We start from the raw sequence: 24,049 nt of genomic DNA, 5'->3' as shown, positions 1-24,049 counted from the left end.
CGCGTGCATCGCGTGTCCAGACTGCCAGTTTCCCCCCTCAAATTAGCATGAACGAGACTCAGGGTTTAATATGAACACTTTTATTAAAGGGATCACAGGTAGAAAAGGTCATCAGCAGGGCCAGAGACATCATTTCTCCTCCGTCACCCAACTATCGCTGAGAACCAATCACTGCCTTGCTGAAAAAGATGCAATATCTTAATCGGGCAAGAGACATAAAACCATAATTATTTAAAACAATATGCATATTGTGGGACCATGATACTTTGCACACTGCTAAATGAAGCATACCATTGAATACCAGCGCTGCTTGTTTGTACTTTGCCACAGAGGCACAGCAAAACACCAAAAACAAAACTGAAGTCAAGAGGGATGCAGAGTGGTTTAAAACCGCCACACAACGATCACAAAAGAGAATCAGGTGTGTTTTTAACAACAATATATTCATTCTACTGAAGTAGCTGCGTGCAGTTCAGAATATTATACAGAGTTAGGGATATAAACGCAGTGGGAAGTCAGTGGCTTCTGCTGATAGTGTTACGTTTAGAGAAATTTGAACACATCCACTGAAAAGTGTCGATACCGTCTGGGAAATCCGCACGGTGGCAAACATACCCTAGTGTCAAAAGTGAAATATGCACTGAACTGCAAACATTAAAGACATGAGAGATCCAAATTTGAGTCATTTTTTTTTTTTTAAACTACCCTCTGTCACTGACATGACGAGGTGCTTCCCACTTAAATCAACGATTTAAAATGTGAACCAATGTCTTCTGCACTGCCTTGCATAGCTGCAGATGAAGTCATCGCCTACAACACATTACCTCTAACGTGGCACACTGTTCGGTGTCTACACAGTATCCTCATATAGGTCAAATAGGAGTCAACAATACAAAAGCGGCTATCTACAGGAGCCAAAATACATAGTCAGCTGATCATAATACAGCATGTGGTGGAGTCAGGCAACTAGCAGTAACTTATGTTTGAAAGTATGAAGGTTCTCCTTCAATGCAATTCGATTTTTTAAAATCAGCCTCAACGTTCACACTAAGCGTGTGGTTCTGTATGGTCACAGGTGTGTTTGTTTTGACAGATGTGAAGAGCAGAAGCTTAAGGTTCAAACAGAAAACAACAGTCTTTATTCATTCTGACGCATTCCATACAAAAATTAAATTTCCTGATTGGCTTGGCAAAGCACTGTTTTGGCAACTGCCCGCAAAAATCCACCAACCGTAAAGGAGAAGAAAGTGGGTTCGGGGAACAGTAACTGGGCTCCTCTGTCAAAACCATTCATGGAACAAACTAAAACTAATTGCAAAAATAAAGAAAGTAGGACAGCTTGTCTGACATTGTCTGTTTAGGTCCATATCCTATATGTTACTGCTGTCTGATATTTCAAGTTTCTTTTTTTTTGACATTGTACTGAATTTCTGCATGACATATACAGTGTTAATCCGACTGTACAAAATACTATGCAGCCAGAGGAGTTGGCTGGAGGTGAAACATCTGGGATAAGAGTGGTATGCAGAAAGATAAGAAGAAGGAAAGAGTTGAGATGAACCATGATACCAGACTAATAAATTGCAGCTACAACATCAGGAGGTGAAGAGAACGTTTGACAGTCAGCTGGGCTCCTGGGCTCCGCTGGATGAAAGGGCTGACGGGTTGTGGAAGGGACAAGAGGTGGAGGGTTATCCAGATGAAGAAGCAGTACAGAGCATGGCGTTGGGTAGGGGGGGTGTAACGACGCCCCCCTCCATGTCCTATCGGTCCATTTCGTCCAGCAGGGGTGTGGCGTCTCCGGCGATGGACATGGGTGTGCTCTCGATCATGGGGCTCGGCGACGGTCGTGGCGTCATCCTCTGGGCTTTCTTCCGCCCTTCCGCTTCTTTCTCCTTCAGCCACTGCTCCGCCATCTTGCCCCAGTCCACTGCAGAGGCGTTGCTGCCGCTGGCCCTGCCACGAGGGAGAACAGAGGGGGAGGCGTTTCAGTCAAAGACACAAACAGATTGAATACTGTAGTGGGCTTCTGCAAAGCCTTAAAATGATGCCGCTTGGGGGTTTAGCACCATCTAATGGTGCTGAAGACAAAAATGTGTTGATTTCATTTAACAGTTGGTTGATTGAGTTGTATACTGCAAAATGGACATCGAACAATCTGACAATGCAGATGACGTCAACCCTTTTTTGTCAACTTTCAAATAGTTTAGGTAATTCCTGAGATCACAGGTAAAGCAGGATGCTTATTCAGGAAACAGGTTCAGAGTACATCAGGTCCCCACATTACTACTAACCAGAATAAATAAGGTCTTTGATCGCCTTTGTCACTTTGTATGAGAGACAAATCATTTTGTTTAAAGTTTAGACTTCCTCTGGATTAAAGCATTGAATTCTAACCCCATTGGATGGAAGTGAGGTCATGACATGACTATGATGTAAGAGGTCTGGCATGAATACATGGCATAAAGGATGTAAAGAACAGTATGCATTAAAATATCAAAAATAGAGAAACTCTGATTAAGACACACAAAAGGGAGAGTGACTTAATTCTCTGCTTAGGATGCCATTTACTTCACTACATCTTTACATAGCAAGTATTTGTTTACTGCTATATATGTTAAGTAAATTGTTTTCTTTTTTCTGTTACTGTGATTACCCAGCTTTATTGTTCTATGTTTTGTGTTGCTCTATACTCCTACTAAATAACCTACAAGTGCAATTACTTTGTACATGCTGGTTATGTTGAAAAAAATCCAATAAACAACATTGCGGAAAAAAGAGAACATCAGGTTGCCCACACATATTCCCACTTGTACTGACTTTGCCGGCGGCGGCTGCTGCTGCTGCGGCGTCCGTCCTCTGGATGACGTCGAAGATGAAGGTGTGCCGGACGAGTGGCCTTGGTGACTGCTGTTATGGCCGTGATGGCTGGGGTGTGACACATGGCTTCCATGTGGGTGGCTGTGTGTGTGCGAGTGTGAGGACTGCGGGGTGGAGCCAGGGTACTGTGGCGTGCCCAGGGCCTGCTGGCTCGGTGTGGTGTAGGAGTAGCTGGGCGTCATCAAAGGCGTCGCCATAGGCTGCTGAGGGGTGGCAAATACCTGCGGAGGAGAAAGTACTGGTAATTAATGTGTCTCAAAGAGTTACCTGAGAAATGTCAATATATATTGTACTAATATAGTAGGGTCTCATGAAATTGCCCAACTCAAATCTAAAGAATTGAGGGATAAAGTACTTAAAAAAAAGAAAAGGAAACAACATTTAGTTAAAGATGAAATTTAATTTCAGTTGGACCACAGTGACCTTGACCTTTAAAGTCTTAATAGTTCATCCTTGAGTTCAAGTAGACAAATTTGAAGACATTCCCCTCAGGGGTTCCTGAAATATGACGTTCACAAGATGGACCCAGGGATGCGGACAAGCAGAAAACATAATGTCTCTGACCACAGCTGTTGCAGGCATAAAAACTTCTATCATATGTCAACAGGATCATTTATGAGGATAATTATAACGTGTCTCTTCTCAAGTTGGAATTCTGCAATGTTATTTCGTCCATAGTCAGTCTGTTAGGGGCCATCAACATTTCCTTCTACAGTAGTTAAATGCTGCACTTACATGATATGCAGAAGAGCTCCCTCCTCCTCCCCCTGTGCTGCCACCGTAGCCGTACTGGCTGGAGCCCCACTGTGCAGGGGTGGTGTTGGGGTTCTGGCCCTGGCCTGTGACTGCGGCAATGGCACTGAACATCTGTGAGGTCATGTTGCGTGGGAGGGCGTTGACAGCTCGCGTCAAGTCTAGGAAGGAAAGGGTACATTAGAAAATAGTAAAATGTACTACAACTCCACTCATGCTGATCATCTAGATTTTTGTGTGGAAGAAAGTGGGACTAACCTGCGATGTTGATATTGGCTGGGGTGGCGTTCAGGGATGCAGGTGTTCTTGTTCGGCTGCTGTTGCTGGGAGTGATGCCTTTGACAGTGGAGAAAATGTTAGATAACCAACAATATCCTACAACTGTAATATACACAATAAACATTAGGTATAGAACACTTCCATACCTGGCACAGGCTCTTGGTAATGGTCCTTAAACCAACGGAATAGTCCGTTCACTGTAGGAAATATCTGTGAACGGTAGCGGAAGCCATCTGGGGTGATGGTCACAAACTCAACCCTAGAAAAAACAAAGATGGCATCTTGACATTCAGTTCTACTCCTATGTAAACTGGCTTGTTATCAAATAAAGTAAACTTTTACTGAAATCAATTCATGTATTGAACATTTGCTATCTATCATGGCATCATTCCAACGAATAATAAGAAAAACAGAAGAGACAAACATTTTTGCTCACCGTGGTTTTCCCCGAGGCTGGTAGCCCAGTATGAATTTTCCTGGCAGATCTTTACATGCCGAAATAAAGTAAGGAATAAAAGTAGGCTTCTCCCTCTTTGTTTTGACCAATAACTCCTCCATTTTCTATTAGAGAGAGGACAAGACAAAAGGACATGAGGGGTGCATCTGGTGGCAATAAAAGGGAAGTAGAATGAGGAGTGTGGAGTTTAGGTTTTCCACGGTAAGAAAGATATTAAAAGTAAATCAGTATGTACCTCCTTGTTCCCCAAGTGGCACTCCTGAAAGTACTTATGCCCCAGTAGATCCCGGGCAAATGACGCCATTGGCTGAATGTACCGAGCAGTGATTTCATCCAGATCTTCAAACTCCTGCAGAGAATGCAAGAGAGTCTTATAAGAATGTTTCACTCGACATTTTCTGCAGGTTTGATTACGGAGCACAAGATCATGCTCAACAAAGAGGAGGAGAAAACAGCTTACTTCAGTATTGATCCAGAGAGTGTGCCCTAAGCTGAATGCATTCTCTTTGCCTTCTTCTCTCACATCCACATGCTGGTAGATACCATCAGCCACCTACAAAACATCACACAGAGTCAGACTGGAATAGGTTGCGTTACTGCTGCGGTTTGTAACCCTCTATCCGTTTCTTACTTTCCAGGTTACTGTGAGGTGGTTTTCTCCCTTGCTGCTGGGTCTGATGATCAAGTCTCCTTGGTCAAGGGTCTCCATCATTTTCTCTGCCTGGTTGAAACTGATATTGTGGAAGTTGGGGTGGGCAATCACACGCTTTATATATGCTGCAGAGACAGAGGGAAAGCAAAGAAAAAACAACAGTTTAAGAATCGTAATGGGGAAGTAAATGTTTTGTAAAAAAAAAAAAAGTGAAACAATTCCCAAAAGTACTGTTTTATTTGATTCAAACTATTGTAATCATACTAACGCGTTCGCTGTTGTTTCTTTTTGAGGTCTTCCTCCTGTTTTTGGTCTTCAGTCTCTGTGTCAAAGTCATAGTAGCTGTCCTTGGGGAGCTTCCACTCATTTGCCTTGTCACTCAAATCCGAGGTACGACATGTGAGGTCGACGCTGAATTTCTCAATGTCGATTTTCATGATGCGGCAGTGAACTGTCATGCCCACCTGAAGTTGAAAGGGACAATCAAATGTTACTCAGCGATAGGAGAAAACAAGACAAAAATAGGCTGGATTGTGGCACCAAATGTAAATTCTTAGAAACATTCAAATGTTTAAAAAAAAACAAAAAAAAACTCACCTTAACCCTCTCCTCAGGGTGTTTGACTACTTTGTCACTGAGAAATTTTGTGGGAATGAATCCCTGAACGCCGTTATCTAACCTGGAGCGCACACCAATGGCCTGGCCTGGACATGAACCACTGTCAAAGTGATTCCACACCTAGAGCAGGGACGCAAAACAAAAAATGATGTTAAGATGTCAGGCTCTCAGCTGGTCTACCATTACGTTTTCAAAAGAAAAAAACTCAGGTATCTGGTACCTCACTGAGTTCAGGGAAGTTGTCATGCTGGCAAAAGGGACACTGCCACAGCCCTGTAGAATCGTTACGGATGGCCTGGTCATAGCTTTCTCCCTGAGGCCGACGGTGGGCAATACCAGTTACTATACTGGTGATCAATTTACCTGGAGGAAAAGGAGGGAAAAACATTAAACCACAGAGCTGCATTTCTACTGTGACTGGTACTTCAGCAACATCCCCTTGTTCATATGCTATGACTACTGCACCGACTTCTTAGGCTAAAGAGTGCTAAAGTTTAGGAAAAAAATATTATTGATCTTTGGCAAAGTTCAATTTAAGAGATAAGCAGGCATTAAATCAAGAAACGGTTGTGAGCCTGAGTTGTACAGGAGGAAATACAGTACAATAGAGTATTGTTCCTGAAATCAGGCATGGTGTATGTGTACTTAAGTGCAGTGTGTATTACCAATATAAAAGGTCTCTGGAGTCTCCTTGGTAAGCAGGTTGAAGACCTCCTCAGTGTTGGGAATTCTGTAGGCAACTCTCAGGTCTTTGTACCTGCAGCTCAGCTCTGCACGGATGTCATACAGAGTAATCCCCTTGTTGCCGTAACCCTATACAGACGAAACAATCAAGAAAACAAAAATAATGATTAAACTTGTGAAACATGGCTGATTTCTTTTTGGCTTCATAGGTTCCTGAAACATTGAGCGGTGTCTGACATGACAAAAAAATGTAACTTTGCTGTGGTCACACACACACACACACACATGCTGACCTGTCTCTCAAGCTCTTCAGCAAAAGCATCCAGGTCAAGATCTTTGAGACGTTCTGGATTTTCCAAGATCTCCTCTAGAGCTCCGGCTGGATTGGCATCTTCTGCTGACTCATCGTACTCGAGGGCGTCCACAGCCATTTTGCGAGCCCACTCATACGTCTCAGGGTGGACACGAGATCCATCCAGAACCTCGATGTAGGAGTCCGTACTGTGTGTAAAGTTTAAGAAACCAATGACGATTTAAATAACCTCACAACAGGCTGAATGGTAGATCAAAGCCTTGTCTTACAATGGCAGATTTAACACTATGGGAATGGTCTGAGTGAGTAACGGACAAGGTACCAACCTGTCCCCAAGCGATGCCGTGTCGATCTTGATGAAACCAGCACAGTTGATAAAAACCTTGGGTCCCATGTGACACATTGTGACCAGCTGAGTTCTGTTCTCTAGACGGGTGTTGTTCTGCTTGAGAATCTGCACAAGTACAAGGACCATGACTATTATCAGTGAGCAGAAAATGACACAAGACACAGACAGTGGCACAAAAACATACCTTGAGCAGGTGAGAGCCCTTCCTTGGTCCCAGACCACAGACAAACTGGACCAGGCTATGAGTGTGAGAATGGGCAATGGCCTTGTTCACATCCACTCCAACCTCATTGACTCGGTTGATGAATTCACAGTAAAGAGCACACAGCAAATCTTCCTTTACCACATGTTCCTGAAAAAGACGGTGAGGAAAAAACGGTTTCACACGACTTTAGCTGAATGATTGTTTCATTTTGCATCTACAGCGTTGGGTTTTAATAACTTGACTTAAAGACACTATGCTCCAACAATATACAGCAATAAATACAAATATGAAAATAAAAGCAACACAAATCCACCATTAATTTAATTTCTCACCTGCAGAGGGTGCAGTTTGAGGCAAAGAATATCGTCATCACTGCTGCAAACCTGAGCATACTCCATCAGGGGATCCTGGATCTTCCTGGCTATTGACACAGCCTGTCGCAGTAAGGGAGGGTAATCCCTAAAATCAACCTGCAGAGAGAGTAAGTAGAGCCTTAGGAGCAAATTAGCAGCAAAGGGAACAATGAGCCACATCTTTGATCCACCAGTTAGTGAACTTGATGTGGTTAACAGCCTTAGTCAGACAATGAAACCACTGATGTGTCTGTGTATGATAAAAATGGTATGGTGAGGTGTTAAGTATTTACCTCAGACTTCTTGCTGTTCATGTACAATGTGGCTAATTCATTGTCTACAAGTTCCACTCCCACAGGCGGTAGTGAGGACTCTTGCTCAAGCTCGCTGATAGTCCTCTTGATGTCCTCCATGATCATTTGAGCATCTCTGCACACACAGCATATTTACAGCATTTCTACCTCAACCCCATTATAACTTGTAAATGTCATCTAAAATGTATACATGTAGGGTTACAGCACATACAGAAATAAATCAATTATTTACCGGTTTTCCCCAGCGACAGCTACCACATGAGGTTTCTTGCCAGACAGGAACCTCTTGAGATTTTCAATGTCGTGGGCCTGAAGATAAAACACACAATTGAGTCTCATTTCAATCTTAAAGATACATCCCTTAAGGATAGCATCTGTTGACTGCACAGAAGCACATTTGTGTTCTCTTCTTGTACCTTCTTCTCTCTCTCATCCTCCCTAAAGGCATTCCTCCTCTTCATGAAGTAGGGCAGACGCAAGAAGTCGACCACCTCCCCTTCCCCGTTGATCAGAGCACAGAAAACTGGTGTGTCTCTGTTGGAGCAATGTTTGTAGGTAGATGGTCACATAAGCTTATCTTTTATACAGCAAACATTGCTTGGTCTTATTTGATTGCAATTAAAACATGCAGAATACTGTATCTCCTAGATTTAAAAGGGAGCTCTCTGTTGTTGATACCAGAAATCGTAGCTACTGATATCTGAGGGAAAACATAAAATACTGTGGGGCACATACCTGCTGGGGGCATAGGCTACACCCAGCACCCGAATGCCTTTGCCCTGACTCTCATCCATCAGATCGTCGTCTTCCTCAACCTGCTGATCTGGTCGATAAGGAGCCACCTTGAGCCAGTTATACAACCGACGACAACAGGACTACAAAGAGAAATGAAGAACAACAGACATCTCATGATGAGTTCTAGGGTTAAAACACAAATACATTGTTTAACAATTTTGCTCTATAATTTTACAGCCATGATGCATGTGAAATGAGCTTGCTGTGTTGAATCTATAAACACTGACACAATAATGTAATATTACAATAAATAGAGACATATCAAGAGAAATTACCCTGACAATGCTCTCTTTGGCCTCGATAATCAGTTTGCTCTTAAGTTCCTTGGCCATCTGAGGGTAGAGGAACTGGGTGAGAGATCTCTCTATGGCTAAAGTTCGCTGCCTGTTCCACTCCTGCACCTGGTGACTGAACTCATCCCTGTAGTAGAACTGTTTGATCTCGTCAAAGTACGTCTGGTCCCCAGCATACCTGAGGACAAGCAGAGGGAAGATACAGAGAGAAGAGGAGACAGAAAGGAGGGCTTTAATGTTAGAATTCCAAAGCCCCATGCTCTTCTGACAAGGATGTGGATTAAAAACATAAGATGCAGCTTAAAGAAACTGAACTCAGGGGACCTATCCTACTTATAAACCCTCCTTTTCTCCAACATCTAAGCTAGGCTTCTATATAGACACTAAAAATGGCACAACAGTAAGTCACATCAGGTGATTGTGGTTGTTTTGTTAACAGCACGCCACCAACGCTCTTTACAAAAGGGTTGGACGAAGACCGTCCATTGTTTTGCCTTCCAGAAGGAGATGTGTTGGATTCTGACAGTGATACCAGCTCCTTGAGTGGAGAGAGTGAGGGGGTAATAAATGTGTGCTTTGACCTTCTAGTGGACGTGTCATAGGAAGTAATGAAATCTGAACACACGTGGTTAGCTGGAGATGCATAATAGACACAGGTGTGAACGGCGATGTGTCTCTGATGTCCAATTTTTAAAACCAAATGTAAACACAGCCTATAATTTCCTCCACCTGGTTGATTAATACTGAGTGGCTTTCTTCCTTAAGCCTTGGTCTCATGGGTTATCATGAGTTATTTGGACTGAGAAGGTTCATTTTTAACAGATACAGATTCAATGTCTTTTAGAAGATCTTTCTCCGTATTTGGTTTTAGAGATGCTTACCCTTTGACCCCTATAAGGTCTATACAGATGTCAATGGAAAGCAGCCCCTCTTCCTCTGCCAGGCACATCTTCAAGAACTGTTCCCCATTCAGCTCTTTTACAGGCTTGTTCTTAAGATACTTGAAGGAGTAGGCAAAATGAGCCTCATCCACCTCCTACAGGAAGTAAGCAAATGGCAAAGCAGGTTCAGAATGGTACTTGTTGCATGGTCTGCAACCTCAGAAACATTTATTTTTATGATTAGATGTGTGAATTTTTGGTTTTACAAATGTCTGTGATCAAATGTGTCCATACTTTTTTGCCCTTCTTTGTAGGCTTGATGTTGATCTTGGCCCTCTCCTGAAAGGTTTGACGGAGAACATGTCTGACCAGAGGTTCACGAGCAATCTGCATGGCCACCATGTACCTGGTTCCTTCCAGCACTGCCTCAGGAGTGCTGAACTGACTGCAAACATAATCTTTGGCCAACTCTACAGGCTCAGCCGGGAACTGCTCTGTCTCGTGACGCTGGTAACTGTCTCTCAAATTTTCTCCAAACTGCTCTGGAGTTAACCCAAACTTTTTAGCCAAGCCATCTGCAATACAGGAGGGACAGAAAATAAAGATTAAGTGGTACCAAGCTAAGAAAACAAACATACAAAAATAAATAAATATTATATATAGAGAGACTGAGCCTGTAGTGTACAAGGTAAGAATGGAGACTAACCAAGTCCTACGCTCTGACAGATGCTGTACATATCTCTACGAGATGCCAGCTTGAGGTCAGGTCCTTTCTGTTCTTCGTCTTCTTCTTCTACCTCCAATTCCTCTTCTTCACCTACAGAGGTAGCCAATCAAAATCAGTCCTATAGCAAATTGTTTAAATAAAGCAAATGCACCATGTAATGAAATGATCCATTCCAAACGCATCGATCTTACCATCCTCTGTCACTTCTTTGATCTTCTTGAGCCTCTTCTTACTGGCCTTGGCAGCATTCTGCATCTTGGGGATGTCTCGGCCATAGTAGAGCAGAAAATGGTTGTACACATCACCCAGCTCTTCAAGAGTCTGCACGTCTTTCAGCCTATAATAAAAAATATAATATAGGTTGGAATGGGACAGAAACAGGAGCAGCTGAACCTCGCTCAGTGCAGTCACAACCAAATTAGAGTACATAAGAGATTTTTTTCAAGATCAAAAATATGTATAGAAATAAATCAACTTCATTCATTTCTTAATATCCCATTAAATGTGCCAAAAATAACAATGAATGTGGACAAAAAATTATATTTCTGTTACCTGTGTATTAATTCCCATATTTCTTTAATTTCCTATTTAAATGTGTATTTATTTTTAAATGTAATTATTTCATAAATGTATTTTTAATGTTATTTATTTCTGTATTATTTTCTTTAAACACTTCTTTCTCATTATGCAAACGATATTTATTCAGTCCTCCACAGAGACGAACCTCTCCATGTCAGCTGTGTCCAGAGGACGTATGCCGTCAGCCAAAGGCTTGTCAGGGTCAGCTGAGATCTGCTCAAACTGGTAGGCCTGCATCTTCCGAAAAAGACGGGTCAGGTTCTGCTTCCGGTTCTTTAGTTGAGTCCACTGGTGGGTGAAAACATGTGTCAAGAAATCAGAATTGGCATGCGTAAGCCAAATAAATCTTAGAAGTGATTATTATAGGAGGATTCACCCTTTGACTGACTGACCTGACTGTGATCTATTCCTTCTAGCAAAATAGCAATATCAATTATACCTTTTCATCCCACTGCCACACCTTCCACAGGTCATTGATGTTTAGCTCTGGCTCCACATATTCTTTTCTGTAGAAGGCTATGAATGGAACCTGAAAAACAGAAAGAAAATTGGTTATCTATAACTAATTTTGCATCATTTCTCAAAAGACAATGTTATAGAATTTTAGAGATTACTGTATCTCAAACAAAAGAAACAGAATGAGTAAGATGAGTGAGCTCAAATACCTCAAATTGCTGATTCCTCATGAAGTTGAGCGCCTCTTTGATCTTTGCAATTGTGCTGGGACCTTTCCTGCTGAAGTTTGTAGTGGTCCCCCTGTCTAGATAATCTGTGCTCTCCTTTTTGGGGCACAAAAAAAACAGAAATTATCTAGATCTGATGTAGACCTAAGGAAAACCCAATGAGGTGTCCCACAAAAGGGACATCTAACCAGGTGTCATGACTAAAAATATAAAAAAGTTATTGGCATTCTTTGTGCGTGCATTTTTCCCCGAGTGTGTATGGTAAATGTTGTACCTGCATGGAGATAGTAAGAGTGGAGAAGCCATGTCTGAAGATCCACTCTGCTTCCTCTTCCAGCTCATCATCTTCAGCAGGTTTAACAGGGATGGATCGTAACTTTAAGAGGGAGAAGAAAATCAGGAAGACTTTATTGTTTATGAACTTGAAAAGCAGTCACTAGAACATTTATGGTCGTATAAGAATGTAACAACTGTGAATCACCACTGTTAGCATTAAAAACCCTGACAGACAAACACACACACACACACATACACACCTGGAATCTCTCAGGCATGTCTGTAGAGCGGATTTCATTGTCTTGGTCAGTCATGTGACTACTTTCCAGCTCGCTGGGCTCATAGATCTCAAAGATGCTTTTCCTCCCTTGCCTCCTCTTAGTCTGCTTCTTGGGTCTGTCCCAACCCTCTTCATCCTGGTCCTCTTCCTCCTCCTCACCCTGGTCGTATGCGTCTGCATCAAAGTCAGCAAAGTCAAAGTCTCCACCAAAAATTTCTTGGGCCTCCTGGAGGGCGCTGTGGGTGGATGAAGAGGAAGAGAAGCAGTGATTATGTTTTTCTTAGAGAAAATTTCCATGTGGTGCTTCGTGTCTCGTTACCAAACATACATAAATAGTTCTAATGTGATGAATGAGGACGCTATTTGAGCCCTTTTAGATCATTTAATATAGCAGGGTTATTGAGGCTAAAACAAGCGTCTTGCCCTGCAAATGGCATAGCTTTTAAAAGATAGATTTGCTGCACAAAAGACGACACTCACGCATCTGTATATCCTGAGAACTTCTTTCCCCTCTTTTTCGTGATGGGTTGGCCGTCATCATCCACAATAAAATCATCTATATCTGTGGGGCAAAAGCACAAATTTAAAAACAAATAAATTCTCTACCACCATCACTTAGAAATCAAGTGTGGGACAGAGTTCAGATGAATGTTTTTTCTATGTTATTTTTCAGCTGTTTAGATACTCAAAGACTGATCTAAAAAACCCTTATTCTTGGCCGACCTGACTCGTCCTCTCCTTCTTCGTCATCATCTGCATGGTGGAGAGGCTCTTCAACAGCCTCTCCTTCCTCCAGCTCCCCCTCAGCATCACCATGAAAGATCTCGTCCGCGATCAAGTCCTTCTCGTCATCATCTTCTTCATCATCATCGAGTGTTTTTACACGGTCATATTTCTTCTTCTGTGGCACAATACAGGTACAGTATCAGCACTGCTAGCTTAAACTTTGTCAAGTGTACAAAAATGGAGGTCTGGCATAATGTGAGCAGCTAAAAGGTAAAATTGCTCAGTTACTACTGACAAAGTAGCCATGAAAAACTGTTCTTACCCTTCTTTTCACTTTAACACCCAAATTTTCCTCAATTAGGTCCAGATCCTCATCATCAAGGTAGTCGTCAAAATCTACAAAGAGAAAAGGGTCTCAGTCAGGAAACAACTTCTACCACTGTAACGACAGTTGTTTTGTTCTTACGTGTGATACATTATTGAAGATTGAGGTTAAGGGATGGAAAAAAAGGCTCAGACCAGGCTGGGACTGGACCAGTCCCAGCCTGGTCAGATGCGTACATGAACTGATGAAGCCTCTTGGATGAGAGGTGAAACGTCTTCCTAGACAAACAACCAGTCCAGTTGTTTTTGACTGAAATTGCTTTGAGGATAACGATGACCTGGACGAATGAGAACATTCACAGGCGCTCAGAATAAATGTTTTTTGACTGCATTAATGGAAATTTCCCATTTACTGAGTTGAATGCAAAGAAATATGTCTGAAACAAAACATACCCCTTTCTTAAATAATGAGAAAGCAAACATATAAAGGAAGATTGTACACCGCACAAGCAGAGAACTAACAACAAGCACCACCGGCTGACGTTATTGCAACCAATATGTGGCATTGAGCTGAAAGTACAAGAAAAAAGGGAGGCAACCTGCTGTTTTTAAATGCTCAGCATACAGATGCTAGAAATATCTTTAATGTCTATTCTAATTATACAGAAATGTATATTGTCTCACTTTAAAATCTATTGTTCGACACAGTCAAGTACAGAAGTAAGACCCACAGAAATCATTAAGAATCTGACATGTTGAATTGGTACCTTTGTAATACATTCTGTGTTATATTGGGAAATCATTACTGACTGACGCGTGGAAAAATACTAATGTGAAGTCAATTGTATGATTTCTGCCAGACAAGGTACACAATCAGGACTTGATCCTAAGTCAGTTCAGAATTAGGTTTATGTGGATAAAATAATTTGCATTGTATAGCTCTATGGGACTTAAAAACATTTTTTCAAAAAAAATCTCAATGATATATTGACCAATAAAAATAAAAGATTTGCTTTCCCAACGTTTGTTGACTTCTTTCTGATCAACAAACTATGTAATGGGAAGGTCTTTACTAAATAACCTAATGTGGCTTTTTCTTAAGAGACCACTTTACAAAACACCAAAACTCCAATTATTGCAGTGGTGGAACTTCAAACAGACATGAAGAATTCTTGTGAATTTAAGTTCTTGATGTTGAGAGCCACATATGGGGCGTAACCAAATAGGGAGAAAGTGAATGTGCATTGACACATGCTACAACCTTTCTTATCTTAAAACGCACACAAAAAGCACACAGCGTGATGGCTAACCTTTTAAAAACATCTGATGAACTTACTGCGTTTTTTACGTCGATGCCTCACTTCCTCCTCTGAGTCACTCCCTGCTCCACTTGCACTTCTTGCAGGTCCTTCTTCTTCCTCCCCCTCCTCTTCGTCTCCATCATCAATAAGTCCGCGCAAATTTCCTCGCTCATCCTGGTCTTCTGTGTTCTCTTCTTCCTCTTCATCTGTTGAGAAAACGGGGGTTAAGTGGTCCACATGTCACACAACCCCACCTCTGAAACGCATACACTGGACTGAACGATTGAAATCTTACCATCTTCCTCCATAAACCTCTGGGTCTTCTTGGGCTTTAGGTCTTTCTCTTCAAACTCCTCCTCTGACTCCTCAGCCTCACTTTCAATAAAGTCTGACATGACTGGTGTTTCTGAGAAGAAATACCAGAGGCTGTTAGTAAGCATTCCCAACATCATCCGAGCATTACTTTGTCCTGTCCTTAGTGCTAGTCACATATACAAAAGCCAGACACAAAATAACTCATAAAATATGCTCTATAGTGTTATTGTGCAATTGCAATTCCACCCATTAACATCCAGTTCCTTTTATTTTTCTGCAAAAACGTTGGAAACATCATCTTATTTCACATTTTCTAACAGTATCACACACACATATATATATGTTCCAGGCCTTATTAACCAGGTTGCACATCTATTTTATGTATACTGTTGTCCTTCCACACAAGCTGTACAATATTTACTGAATTTGTTTTTTAAGCTATTTGATGTTTCATATTTAATGATAATATAGAGGTCATCATGAAAAATATGGATTTACACATGGTAATACTAATGCTTTTTGGCACATTCCCAAACATATTCATTGGGTATTGTGTCACTGACAAACAACGATGAACGATTAAATAATGACAATATTGTGTTACCTCAGTGTTTATAACATTATGTAAAATCTAAAAACTAGATTGAACTGACGAGCTTTGAAAAAATGGCTATGCCTAACAATGTCCAGGGATCCTACATGTTTTTCAAAGTCAAATGCAAGTACTCCTTAAGCCTTTCATGACACATTTTCATGATTTTCAGCACATTACGTCTTGTTCATCACACTAAATTAGATGTTATTGTCCTAGAAACTAACAACCAACATAATGCTTGGAGACCTCGTTCTACAGTAGGACGACAAATGAAAGGTAAACAAACGCGGAAGAAATAATCACCAAAAATGTCAGAAACTGCTGTTTTCAGTCTCTCAAATATGAAGATATTTTATCCTGTTATGTCATATACGCCATCCTATATAACATACATTTCAAGCAGTTTCGAGCACTTTATTCGAAAAATCCAAGCACTTTGCGAACCTCGAAAACACCAGTCTAGATTTCAAGTGTTTTCAATGATTTCCAGCACCCGTACGAACCCTGAATGTCGCATTGCGCACACACAACACCGACGGAAACGACCAACCAAACACATAATCAGTTAATTTCAATATAACTGTAACTTTAGCTGTAACTAACGTTATCCAGATTGTAGTTTAACGGGTTTTGATTAGCGGTCGGTCGAGTCAGTCACGTTATATGGGGAATTCTAGTCAATAATGCAATTAGGCTTTTACCTATGCTAGCGAATTAGCTTGTACCGAAGACGCTGGCACTTGACGTTCACGTTGTTCGTTTGAACTATATAACACGTTAACAGTGCATTAGCTGACATTGAAATAGCAACCGAACATATTTCACCGCTGTAGAAACAGACCACGGCCTGTACTTCGCAGTCTAAACGTTAGTTACCGTTAATGCTTTTGGATATCAGAACGTTAGCCTAGTTAGCTTAGCATTAACTGGAACGAAAACAACAGCTAACTGCATTAGCATTAGCTAGGTTAACGAGTGTTAGCTAATCAGCACACGATGTGAAGACCACAGCATAATAAGACTTACACGTCTCACTGCGGCGGTACACTCCTTAAATATTTACAGTAATAACGGGACTTTGTTGTGTTTTATGTTTCGGGGAGCTTGCATTTGTAAAAAATGGCCGACACTGAGCGGCGTGATGGCAATTCCGGGGTGCAGAGAGGCAGGGCTAATGGAAGGAGGCTGGGACACACGCAAACACAAAAACAATGTCTGGGCTTCCGTAGTAATGACACAAGCGCAATAACATCTGGTCTACAATTGCTGAGAGGCTCAATAGCTGGCGCATCATTCTTCATTCATTTTTCCGTGTCTTACTGTCTTTGTACATTTTAATTTATGTTATTATTAATTGTACATTTAGACATACACTATAGGTACTGTGTATACCTCTGGAAAATGTAAGAAAATTTGAATATGGAGAATGAGCAGAACACCGCCATCTAGTGTCTCAAGGTCATAGTCGCAACAACAAAAAATAATTACAGCAGTCGTGTTGCCAGGTTGGTCAGACCCGGCCCAGTATCCTACAGGAGACCAGAGTCTGTTTGAGCCTGTTTGAACCCATCCCCTCTGACAGTTAGCTCTTACCATTAGCCGTTACAGTTAAGTAAACATGAACGTTAGCTTACCGATCAAGGAGAAAAGTAGCCATTTGGGCGTGCATTTTTAATGCCGTTGAACTCCTTTATCTCAGTACCTCGAGTGAATGCTTGGCCTATATTGACTCTCGTTTTTGCCCGTCTACAGTCACTCAGCTGCTCCTCCATATTCCAAGTAGGTAATGTTGGTATAACACAAACCAGGGGGGCACTGTAGCAAAAAAACAAGGGGTCAAAATGTGCAGGTCAGACACATGCTCCTTGAAGCAGCTGCAGGATTGGCAAACTCCATTCACCCAGTGCCAGCCTACAGAAGCTGCACCAAACAACAGACAACCCTGGCAACCAGCAATGCCGGCCGCTATTGGCTGGTACAATGTAAACAGAACGTGAAAGAAAGTCACTGTCAAACCTGTAAAAAAATATATAAATATTAATTCTGACTAAATATATTCTTCTGTCAGAGTGAGTGAAACCAAAGAGCACCTGAGCAGAAACCATCACTTTAATTCTAGCGCCAACTGAACCCTCCAACAGCGCAGCTCCAGTCACAATGCACGTGTCATACCTGTAGACCGTATGGTCATTACCCCAATGCTCAGCCTCCTTCCATAAACCTTGCAGTGAGAGAACTTCCATTCTTTTCAGTAGTAAGGTAGCGCCCCCTGCTGTTTTGCCTTATATACACAAAACGACACAACTAAATAAGACAATAACACTGTTATTATTTAGCGGGGTTGTTGTCATATTATCCTATATACAATAAATATCTCTCACACGCCAAATTAACCCGAAATAAGGCAAAAACCTAGTAAGGTCTGTGCAGTGTCCATTCCGAGTTGCTAGGGGCGCTGTTTCCTGAGTTTCGCCTTGGCAACCGGTACTTCTGTAATGACGTAGCGTAAAAGGATACAAATCTCAGAGAGGCATCTTGAGATTTAATAGGAATGGGTAACTCAGGTTGTGCTTATTTAACCCTCTTGTTATTGTTATCCTTTATATTTGGACTGTCACTCGGCACGGAACTGAGTTTTGTGACGTGCGGATCTGTCCTTAAACTGTTAAATATAAAGCACAATGTGAGACTACACTCGCACGACGTACGTTACGGCTCTGGTGAGTTTCCTTTCAATGAACCATTATAAAGCATTAATAAACAGTTACATCGTGTACATTAACATTATAAGCTCCATTTACCATGGTCCACCTATGTAATCAAAAGTGTAGTGTTGAAAGAAAACTGTGAATGACTGATTTCTGTACGAAGGTTGTCATGTTAACTCCATTGTACAGTAAAACCAGTGGAAGATTGGGGGTGTTATATATAACCTATTTCAGGTGATACAAAAATATCAACAAATATTTGCCCAAGCGATTAAACAAAATGAAGACAGTAAATTAAAAAATAAAGTATTTTTCTCAGAAAACTATAGGCTACATCCTATGTTACCTTAAATTCACAAAGGAAATTCAAATGAGAACTTAAAGGGGTTCATTTTCAGGTTTATACTTGTATTTTGTGTTTCCACTAGAACATTGTTTACGTGCTTTAGTTTTAAAAAACATAATGTCTGTTTGAATATACCGGTATTCACCATCTGTCTGAAATGATCCATTTAAGCGCCCATCTTTTTAAGCCCCCCTCCTGAAAAAGCGCAGTCTGCTTTTATTGGTCAGTGTTTCAGGGTCTTCAGCATCCGCGCTGACACCGTCATTGCAGCCGGGAACTGTAACACAGACCGCAGGAAGTGTGCCGGACTTTGAAGCTAATTTTACATTGTGGCCAAATTGATGAATTACAATTTCTGTGTCGGTAACGTGATGCCTATGGGCCCAAAATACTTTTCCCATTGACTTGCATGGTGAAAGAGTCTTTTTTTTTTTAGGGTTACATTCCCCCAAAGAGGACTATCAGAATTTAATTCATTCAGTCTGAAAACATTTCGAAAGTCTAAAAAAGCTGCATAATTAAATCATTTAATCCTTATTCAAGTTAGCCAGAGCGCTAAAGCGTAAGTATCCAGCTTGGCCGGTAGAAGTCTAGTGCGCCGGCTCTATAGGCCCAGCAGTGCGGAAGTAGTGCCGGTCATCTGGATACTTCTAGATGTGGAAGTTGAACTTTTTTGGATTCATGTGCCACTGAGTCTTGAATGTTGTATCCAAATCTCTCAATACATTAGTGCTGTAACGGCACTTTCTACCTATATATATATATATATGGTAGTTGTGACATCACAACAGTACAGAAGTCCTGACGGCTCGTTTAAAGGCACCGTTTATGAATACGGGCTGTGTGCATTTCTCTGTGGATTGAGCGTTATGATACTTTCACACCTCCATCTGCTTTATAATAAAAAAAGACATGGAAATCTCACTGTTAACAATATGGGACCCCTTAATCTTATTTCTGCCAATATAGAATTGTTGTTGTCTGGCTCTAGCCCTCAAAGTTACATGTGCTCATGGGTTCAAAGTCAAACCCAATACAACAATCACCAGTTCAACTATTTTTATAGACCTTTATACCATGAACAAATATAGCAGTAGCATTTTCCAACAGTAAAACTTCCGTAATCAATCAGATTTTCAGCCAGATTCATTTCCCCTGGTGTGTTTACCTGTAACAGTCTTCTGTTCACCATGTCACAGCGTGTGTTTATGTGTGTCTGTGTGAAACAGGTAGCGGGCAACAATCCGTAACAGGAGTGACTGCAGTAGAAGACAGTAACAGCTACTGGAGTGTTCGTGGGACAACTGACACCTTGTGCCATCGGGGCACACCGATCAAGTGCGGGCAGACCATTCGCCTCACCCATGTCAACACAGGCCGTAACCTACACAGCCACTACTTCGCCTCCCCGCTGTCCTCTAACCAGGTGGGTGGTGTGAGGAGTACATAAGCGAAGAGGGGAGATGTTTGGTGTTACGTAAGGCATTACCCGCCAAGCTTCCTGTAGAGATTGGGAAATTATGTCAATATCTAAATTATGATTTAACTATTTCCAACCTAATTAGGAAAAAGTGGATTTTGTGAATTAATTGCAGTAATATTACTAATATCTACTCAGAGATGTAAAAACCAGAAGTTTGTTAGTCAGTCACATTTAGTGGAACCTAGACCAATATTTTGAGACGTACCTGAGTTGACAGCAGCTTTTCCACATGCACAAAACTCTCTGTGAAAACAGCCTCGGGTTGGCAAAAACCTTTTCAATACTGAGGAAGTGTTGAAAACACTGTCTAGCCAAAGTGTAACAAGGTTGTAAGATGTGCACTGTACAATTATAGAAATGTGTCAACTGTCAGACATTTTCGTATCCAGGTTGCTTCCAAAATTCCACGCTAACATGCTATTATTTAGTAACTAAAACAGTATGTGAGTCCGAAACCTTTGTATGTAACCAATAATATGGGTATTGTGTACTATTTCAAAGACTTTACACTACTCCGGCATAAATATCCCACAATGTAATGTGGTAGTAACGGCAGTGTTCATAAAAGACAAACCGACAGCTACCAAAGCATCTTGATAATGTCTATAACACGTTTCTATATTTTAAGAATCAGTGATTTGTCCCCTGCAGCCGTTGGACTAATAGCTTACCTTTTCCATTAACTACCAAAGTGCTGTATACAAAATGCTATATATTAACTAGAAACAACTTAAAAAAGTTAAAGTGAAAACATAGTAAATAGAAAAATGTGCAAAACAGCAACACAGAACAGTTAGGACAAGACTCAAGAATACTCCATAGTGCAACAAATGCTTTGTAACAAATAATTGGTATAAATAATGGCTGTTTTATACTCAGGTAGCTATTCCTTTAACATCCCTGGGTGTATTGGATGTTTCTTGTAAATCTTGTAAATTGGCCTTATTGCACTACGACGACGGTGTAATATCCTGATAGATTAGTATCAGGGGCATTAGTACGCCCTTTACTGGAGACTTAAGGGTGTACAAGAGCCAGAGTGGAAAATTAAAGACAAAAATGATTATTATTATTTATATCACAAAAGCAAGGTACATGATATGGGTAATCCTCTCCTCTATTTCTCATCTTCTAATCCCTTTCTCACTGGACCACAGGAGGTGAGTGCGTTTGGCGACGAAGGGGAAGGGGACCACCTGGACGAGTGGACTGTTAAGTGCGGGGGATCTGTGTGGAAACGCGAGGAGGCAGTCCGCTTCCTTCACAAGGCCACTGATGCACTACTATCGGTGACAGGGGAGCAGTACGGACGGCCGATCCACGGTCAGAGGGAAGTTCACGCCATGGCGGGCTCCAGTCAGCACAGCCTGTGGAAGGCCATGGAGGGCATCTTCCTAAAGCCCAGTGAGAACCCGGCAGGCAGCCGAGACTACAGTCACCAACACACAGAGTTCTGAGCTTAACTTTTCTTTTCTGCTACTGTCATCATGCCTTTGTCCTCTCTGTCTACCATTGTATTCCTACCTCTAACCCTATTCATACCTGTACCAGCAACCTCTCGTCTCCTTTTTCTCTACCATCCCCTTTTGTCTGTCATCTTTTAAAAAGACTGTGCCAAAGTCTGTGTGGATACACTGACTACCCATACCAACCTCTCTCACATTCATTGTGTTTTAGGAAACACTTGAATCTTCAGAGATCAAGCAGCTACACTCGGAGATCTAACAACATTTTTACATTTTAATAGCATCATAGTTTGCCTTAACAGGTCCAGAAGAAGACAAGCTTCTGCTTCTTCTACTGTACAAAGACAAATCTTTATTACAGTTTGTGACACTATACACCCTCTCAGCTGTTATTTATTGTTAAATAACTGCCATCAGCAGTCGCATCACAACACAGAAGGCAGTGCAGGCTTTTGCATAGCAGAAGTCATCAAATAATGCTTGTTTTATCGGGATAAAAATCATTGTTACACTTGTTGTGCCTTTATCCTTTTTGAGAACATTGTTGATGTTTACATGGCGGAGCCTTTTGGAAACATAAGAGTAGTATTGTGTTTTTATGGTATTTGTAATATACTACTCAAACCATGGATAAGCAGTGTTACCAGGGTACATTACATGTTTTCCCCTTTAAGTCAGACTCAGTGTTGCATATTAATCCAACACATACTGACATGAGAGAATAAGCAGTTTTGTATGTGGACATGTTTTATTATTATAATTTTTTAAAGTACATCAATGAGCTGGATGCTGTTTATTGTCATCGTTTGATCAGTTTTCCAAGTGCTGGGAGAAACTACAGTGTTTTGCATTCATGCTGTGTTGGATCAAGTCGTTGTTCCAGAGGTTCATATGAGCAACACACATGCAATGAATACCTCATATTAAAGTGATTTTTATGCATACCAGTGTCAGTGTGACTTTTGTTTATTGGATTTTATTGGATCTGGCGACTCTTCACATGTGGTCCTTCCTGCATGAAATGAATCGCTGATGTCATCCATGAGTCCTGATAACTGCATTCACAATTTACCAACATGAATTATGAGATAATAGCAGCGTGGTACAGTATACAGTCAGACGGATAATGTTCCTTTACTGCATCATGCATACAGTAATTAAGTAAGTTGGAATCACCTTATAAAGTCTAAGACCTTAACTTGAGGCAAATACAAGTCATGTCTCCGTGGGCCATCGCACTGAATATAATGCCTTGTTTGTCCACTTAATGGCATGTTTTGGTTCATTATCCGGTGGTTAATGGGGTTTGAGTGCTGCTATGTGGCTATTCTCACTTGTGTTAGACCTATGCCCCCTAATTATCATGATTTAGAGAGAGCGCTGATGCCAGCACGGCTCCACGGGACACTCCTGACACATGTTGACAAATATGTAAATTCACCTCTCAACCATCACAAGCCGCCATCAGCTAAATAGAGTTTTAAGCTGCAGATCTCGCTTGTGGAAGGGTAACCTTTGCATGTTAGTCACAGCCGCCAAGGTTAGTCCACTCAAAGCAGTTGTGTTAGTGCTACATGACCTGCATGTGTGAAGGGAATGTCAGAGAGAGTGTGAGATTTCTGCACTTGAAGAGGCTGCTCTTCTGACTCACAGCTCCTTCATGCGCGCTCTGGTACCTGCACGGGGAAACTGCAGCAAAGGGCTCTCAGTGAATATCATGCTGTGTCTTTGTTCTATTTTTAGGGGTTAGTATTTAAAATGATACAGCGGGGATGATAAAAAGTGACAAGTAAAGCAACAAGTAGGGCTGGGCGATATGGCCAAGATCTTCAATCTCAATATAGGTAATTTCAGTAATGATATATATATATATATATATATATATATATATATATATATATATATATATCCCAATACATCATGTTTTTTTTGGTAAATAAATATAAATGAATAAATATTATTGTATAGTCTATATGAAATAACCACACATTTTGTATACTCCTGTGTGAATTAAATACTTGACAAATGAAAAGTACTGAGTATAATCTCATTTTATTAAGAACTTTAGTACAAAATTAAAATAACATGCAAGCAGTCAGAACGTAGCGTGTCATTCAAATGACATAAATATTGCTGTAACGCAGTTCGGTCTCTGGTTTTTCAACATTACAATAGAAATGCTCTAGAAAAATACATACTATAGACATTTTTATATAGTTATCGTTGATATATATCGCCGTATCGCCCAGCCCTAAGCCTGCTTTTAAAGTTTTACAATGATGAACATGTTTCTGCTCACCTGCTTATGAAATACAAAAGTTATATGTAATTTAGGTGCCTTATTTAAAAATGTTACTGGGTAATATTTTGTTATTATTGTACATGTTTTGGAATGCCATAGCATAAACCTCTTT

General features: G+C 41.0%; 2 protein-coding genes across 2 annotated transcripts; one reads left to right on the top strand and one right to left on the bottom strand.

The window, feature by feature from the left end:
• Positions 1 to 91: 91 nt before the first annotated feature.
• supt6h (SPT6 homolog, histone chaperone and transcription elongation factor) lies at positions 92 to 16,774 on the bottom strand. Its single transcript, XM_083926407.1, has 37 exons — positions 16,659 to 16,774; positions 15,018 to 15,128; positions 14,758 to 14,928; positions 13,420 to 13,493; positions 13,095 to 13,272; positions 12,852 to 12,933; positions 12,352 to 12,607; positions 12,090 to 12,191; positions 11,798 to 11,911; positions 11,572 to 11,661; positions 11,278 to 11,420; positions 10,745 to 10,890; positions 10,533 to 10,643; positions 10,121 to 10,401; positions 9,827 to 9,981; positions 8,928 to 9,123; positions 8,593 to 8,732; positions 8,274 to 8,391; positions 8,090 to 8,166; positions 7,837 to 7,972; positions 7,523 to 7,660; positions 7,170 to 7,337; positions 6,963 to 7,090; positions 6,617 to 6,824; positions 6,305 to 6,452; positions 5,860 to 6,002; positions 5,619 to 5,759; positions 5,290 to 5,485; positions 5,001 to 5,146; positions 4,830 to 4,922; positions 4,605 to 4,718; positions 4,349 to 4,473; positions 4,059 to 4,171; positions 3,892 to 3,969; positions 3,616 to 3,794; positions 2,821 to 3,101; positions 92 to 1,956 (listed from the first exon to the last, which is right to left on the bottom strand). The coding sequence occupies exons 2-37, from the start codon at positions 15,115 to 15,117 to the stop codon at positions 1,764 to 1,766; spliced, it is 5,262 nt and encodes a 1,753-aa protein (XP_083782533.1). The 5' UTR covers positions 15,118 to 15,128; positions 16,659 to 16,774; the 3' UTR covers positions 92 to 1,763.
• Positions 16,775 to 18,183: 1,409 nt separating this feature from the next.
• sdf2 (stromal cell-derived factor 2) lies at positions 18,184 to 22,458 on the top strand (the record flags this gene model as incomplete). Its single annotated transcript, XM_083927251.1, has 3 exons — positions 18,184 to 18,352; positions 19,916 to 20,112; positions 21,327 to 22,458. 3 exons carry the CDS (start codon positions 18,184 to 18,186, stop codon positions 21,624 to 21,626), a joined length of 666 nt encoding a protein of 221 aa, XP_083783377.1. The 3' UTR covers positions 21,627 to 22,458.
• Between the last annotated feature and the right edge of the window lie 1,591 nt (positions 22,459 to 24,049).

The sequence above is a fragment of the Echiichthys vipera genome, assembly GCF_963691815.1.
Source record: "Echiichthys vipera genome assembly, chromosome: 14".
Classification (NCBI taxonomy): domain Eukaryota; kingdom Metazoa; phylum Chordata; class Actinopteri; order Perciformes; family Trachinidae; genus Echiichthys; species Echiichthys vipera.
Note: the sequence above shows the minus strand (reverse complement) of the source record. Positions and strands in the feature narration are given on the sequence as shown.

Excerpts from the sequence above, each read along its gene's own strand:
- supt6h (XM_083926407.1), bottom strand. The coding sequence starts at position 15,117 with ATGTCAGACTTTATTGAAAGTGAGGCTGAGGAGTCAGAGGAGGAGTTT. Across the intron at positions 14,929-15,017 it reads GAGGTTTATGGAGGAAGATG|ATGAAGAGGAAGAAGAGAAC; the intron begins GTAAGATTTCAA and ends TTTTCTCAACAG. Across the intron at positions 1,957-2,820 it reads CAGCAGCCGCCGCCGGCAAA|GGCCAGCGGCAGCAACGCCT; the intron begins GTCAGTACAAGT and ends CCCTCGTGGCAG.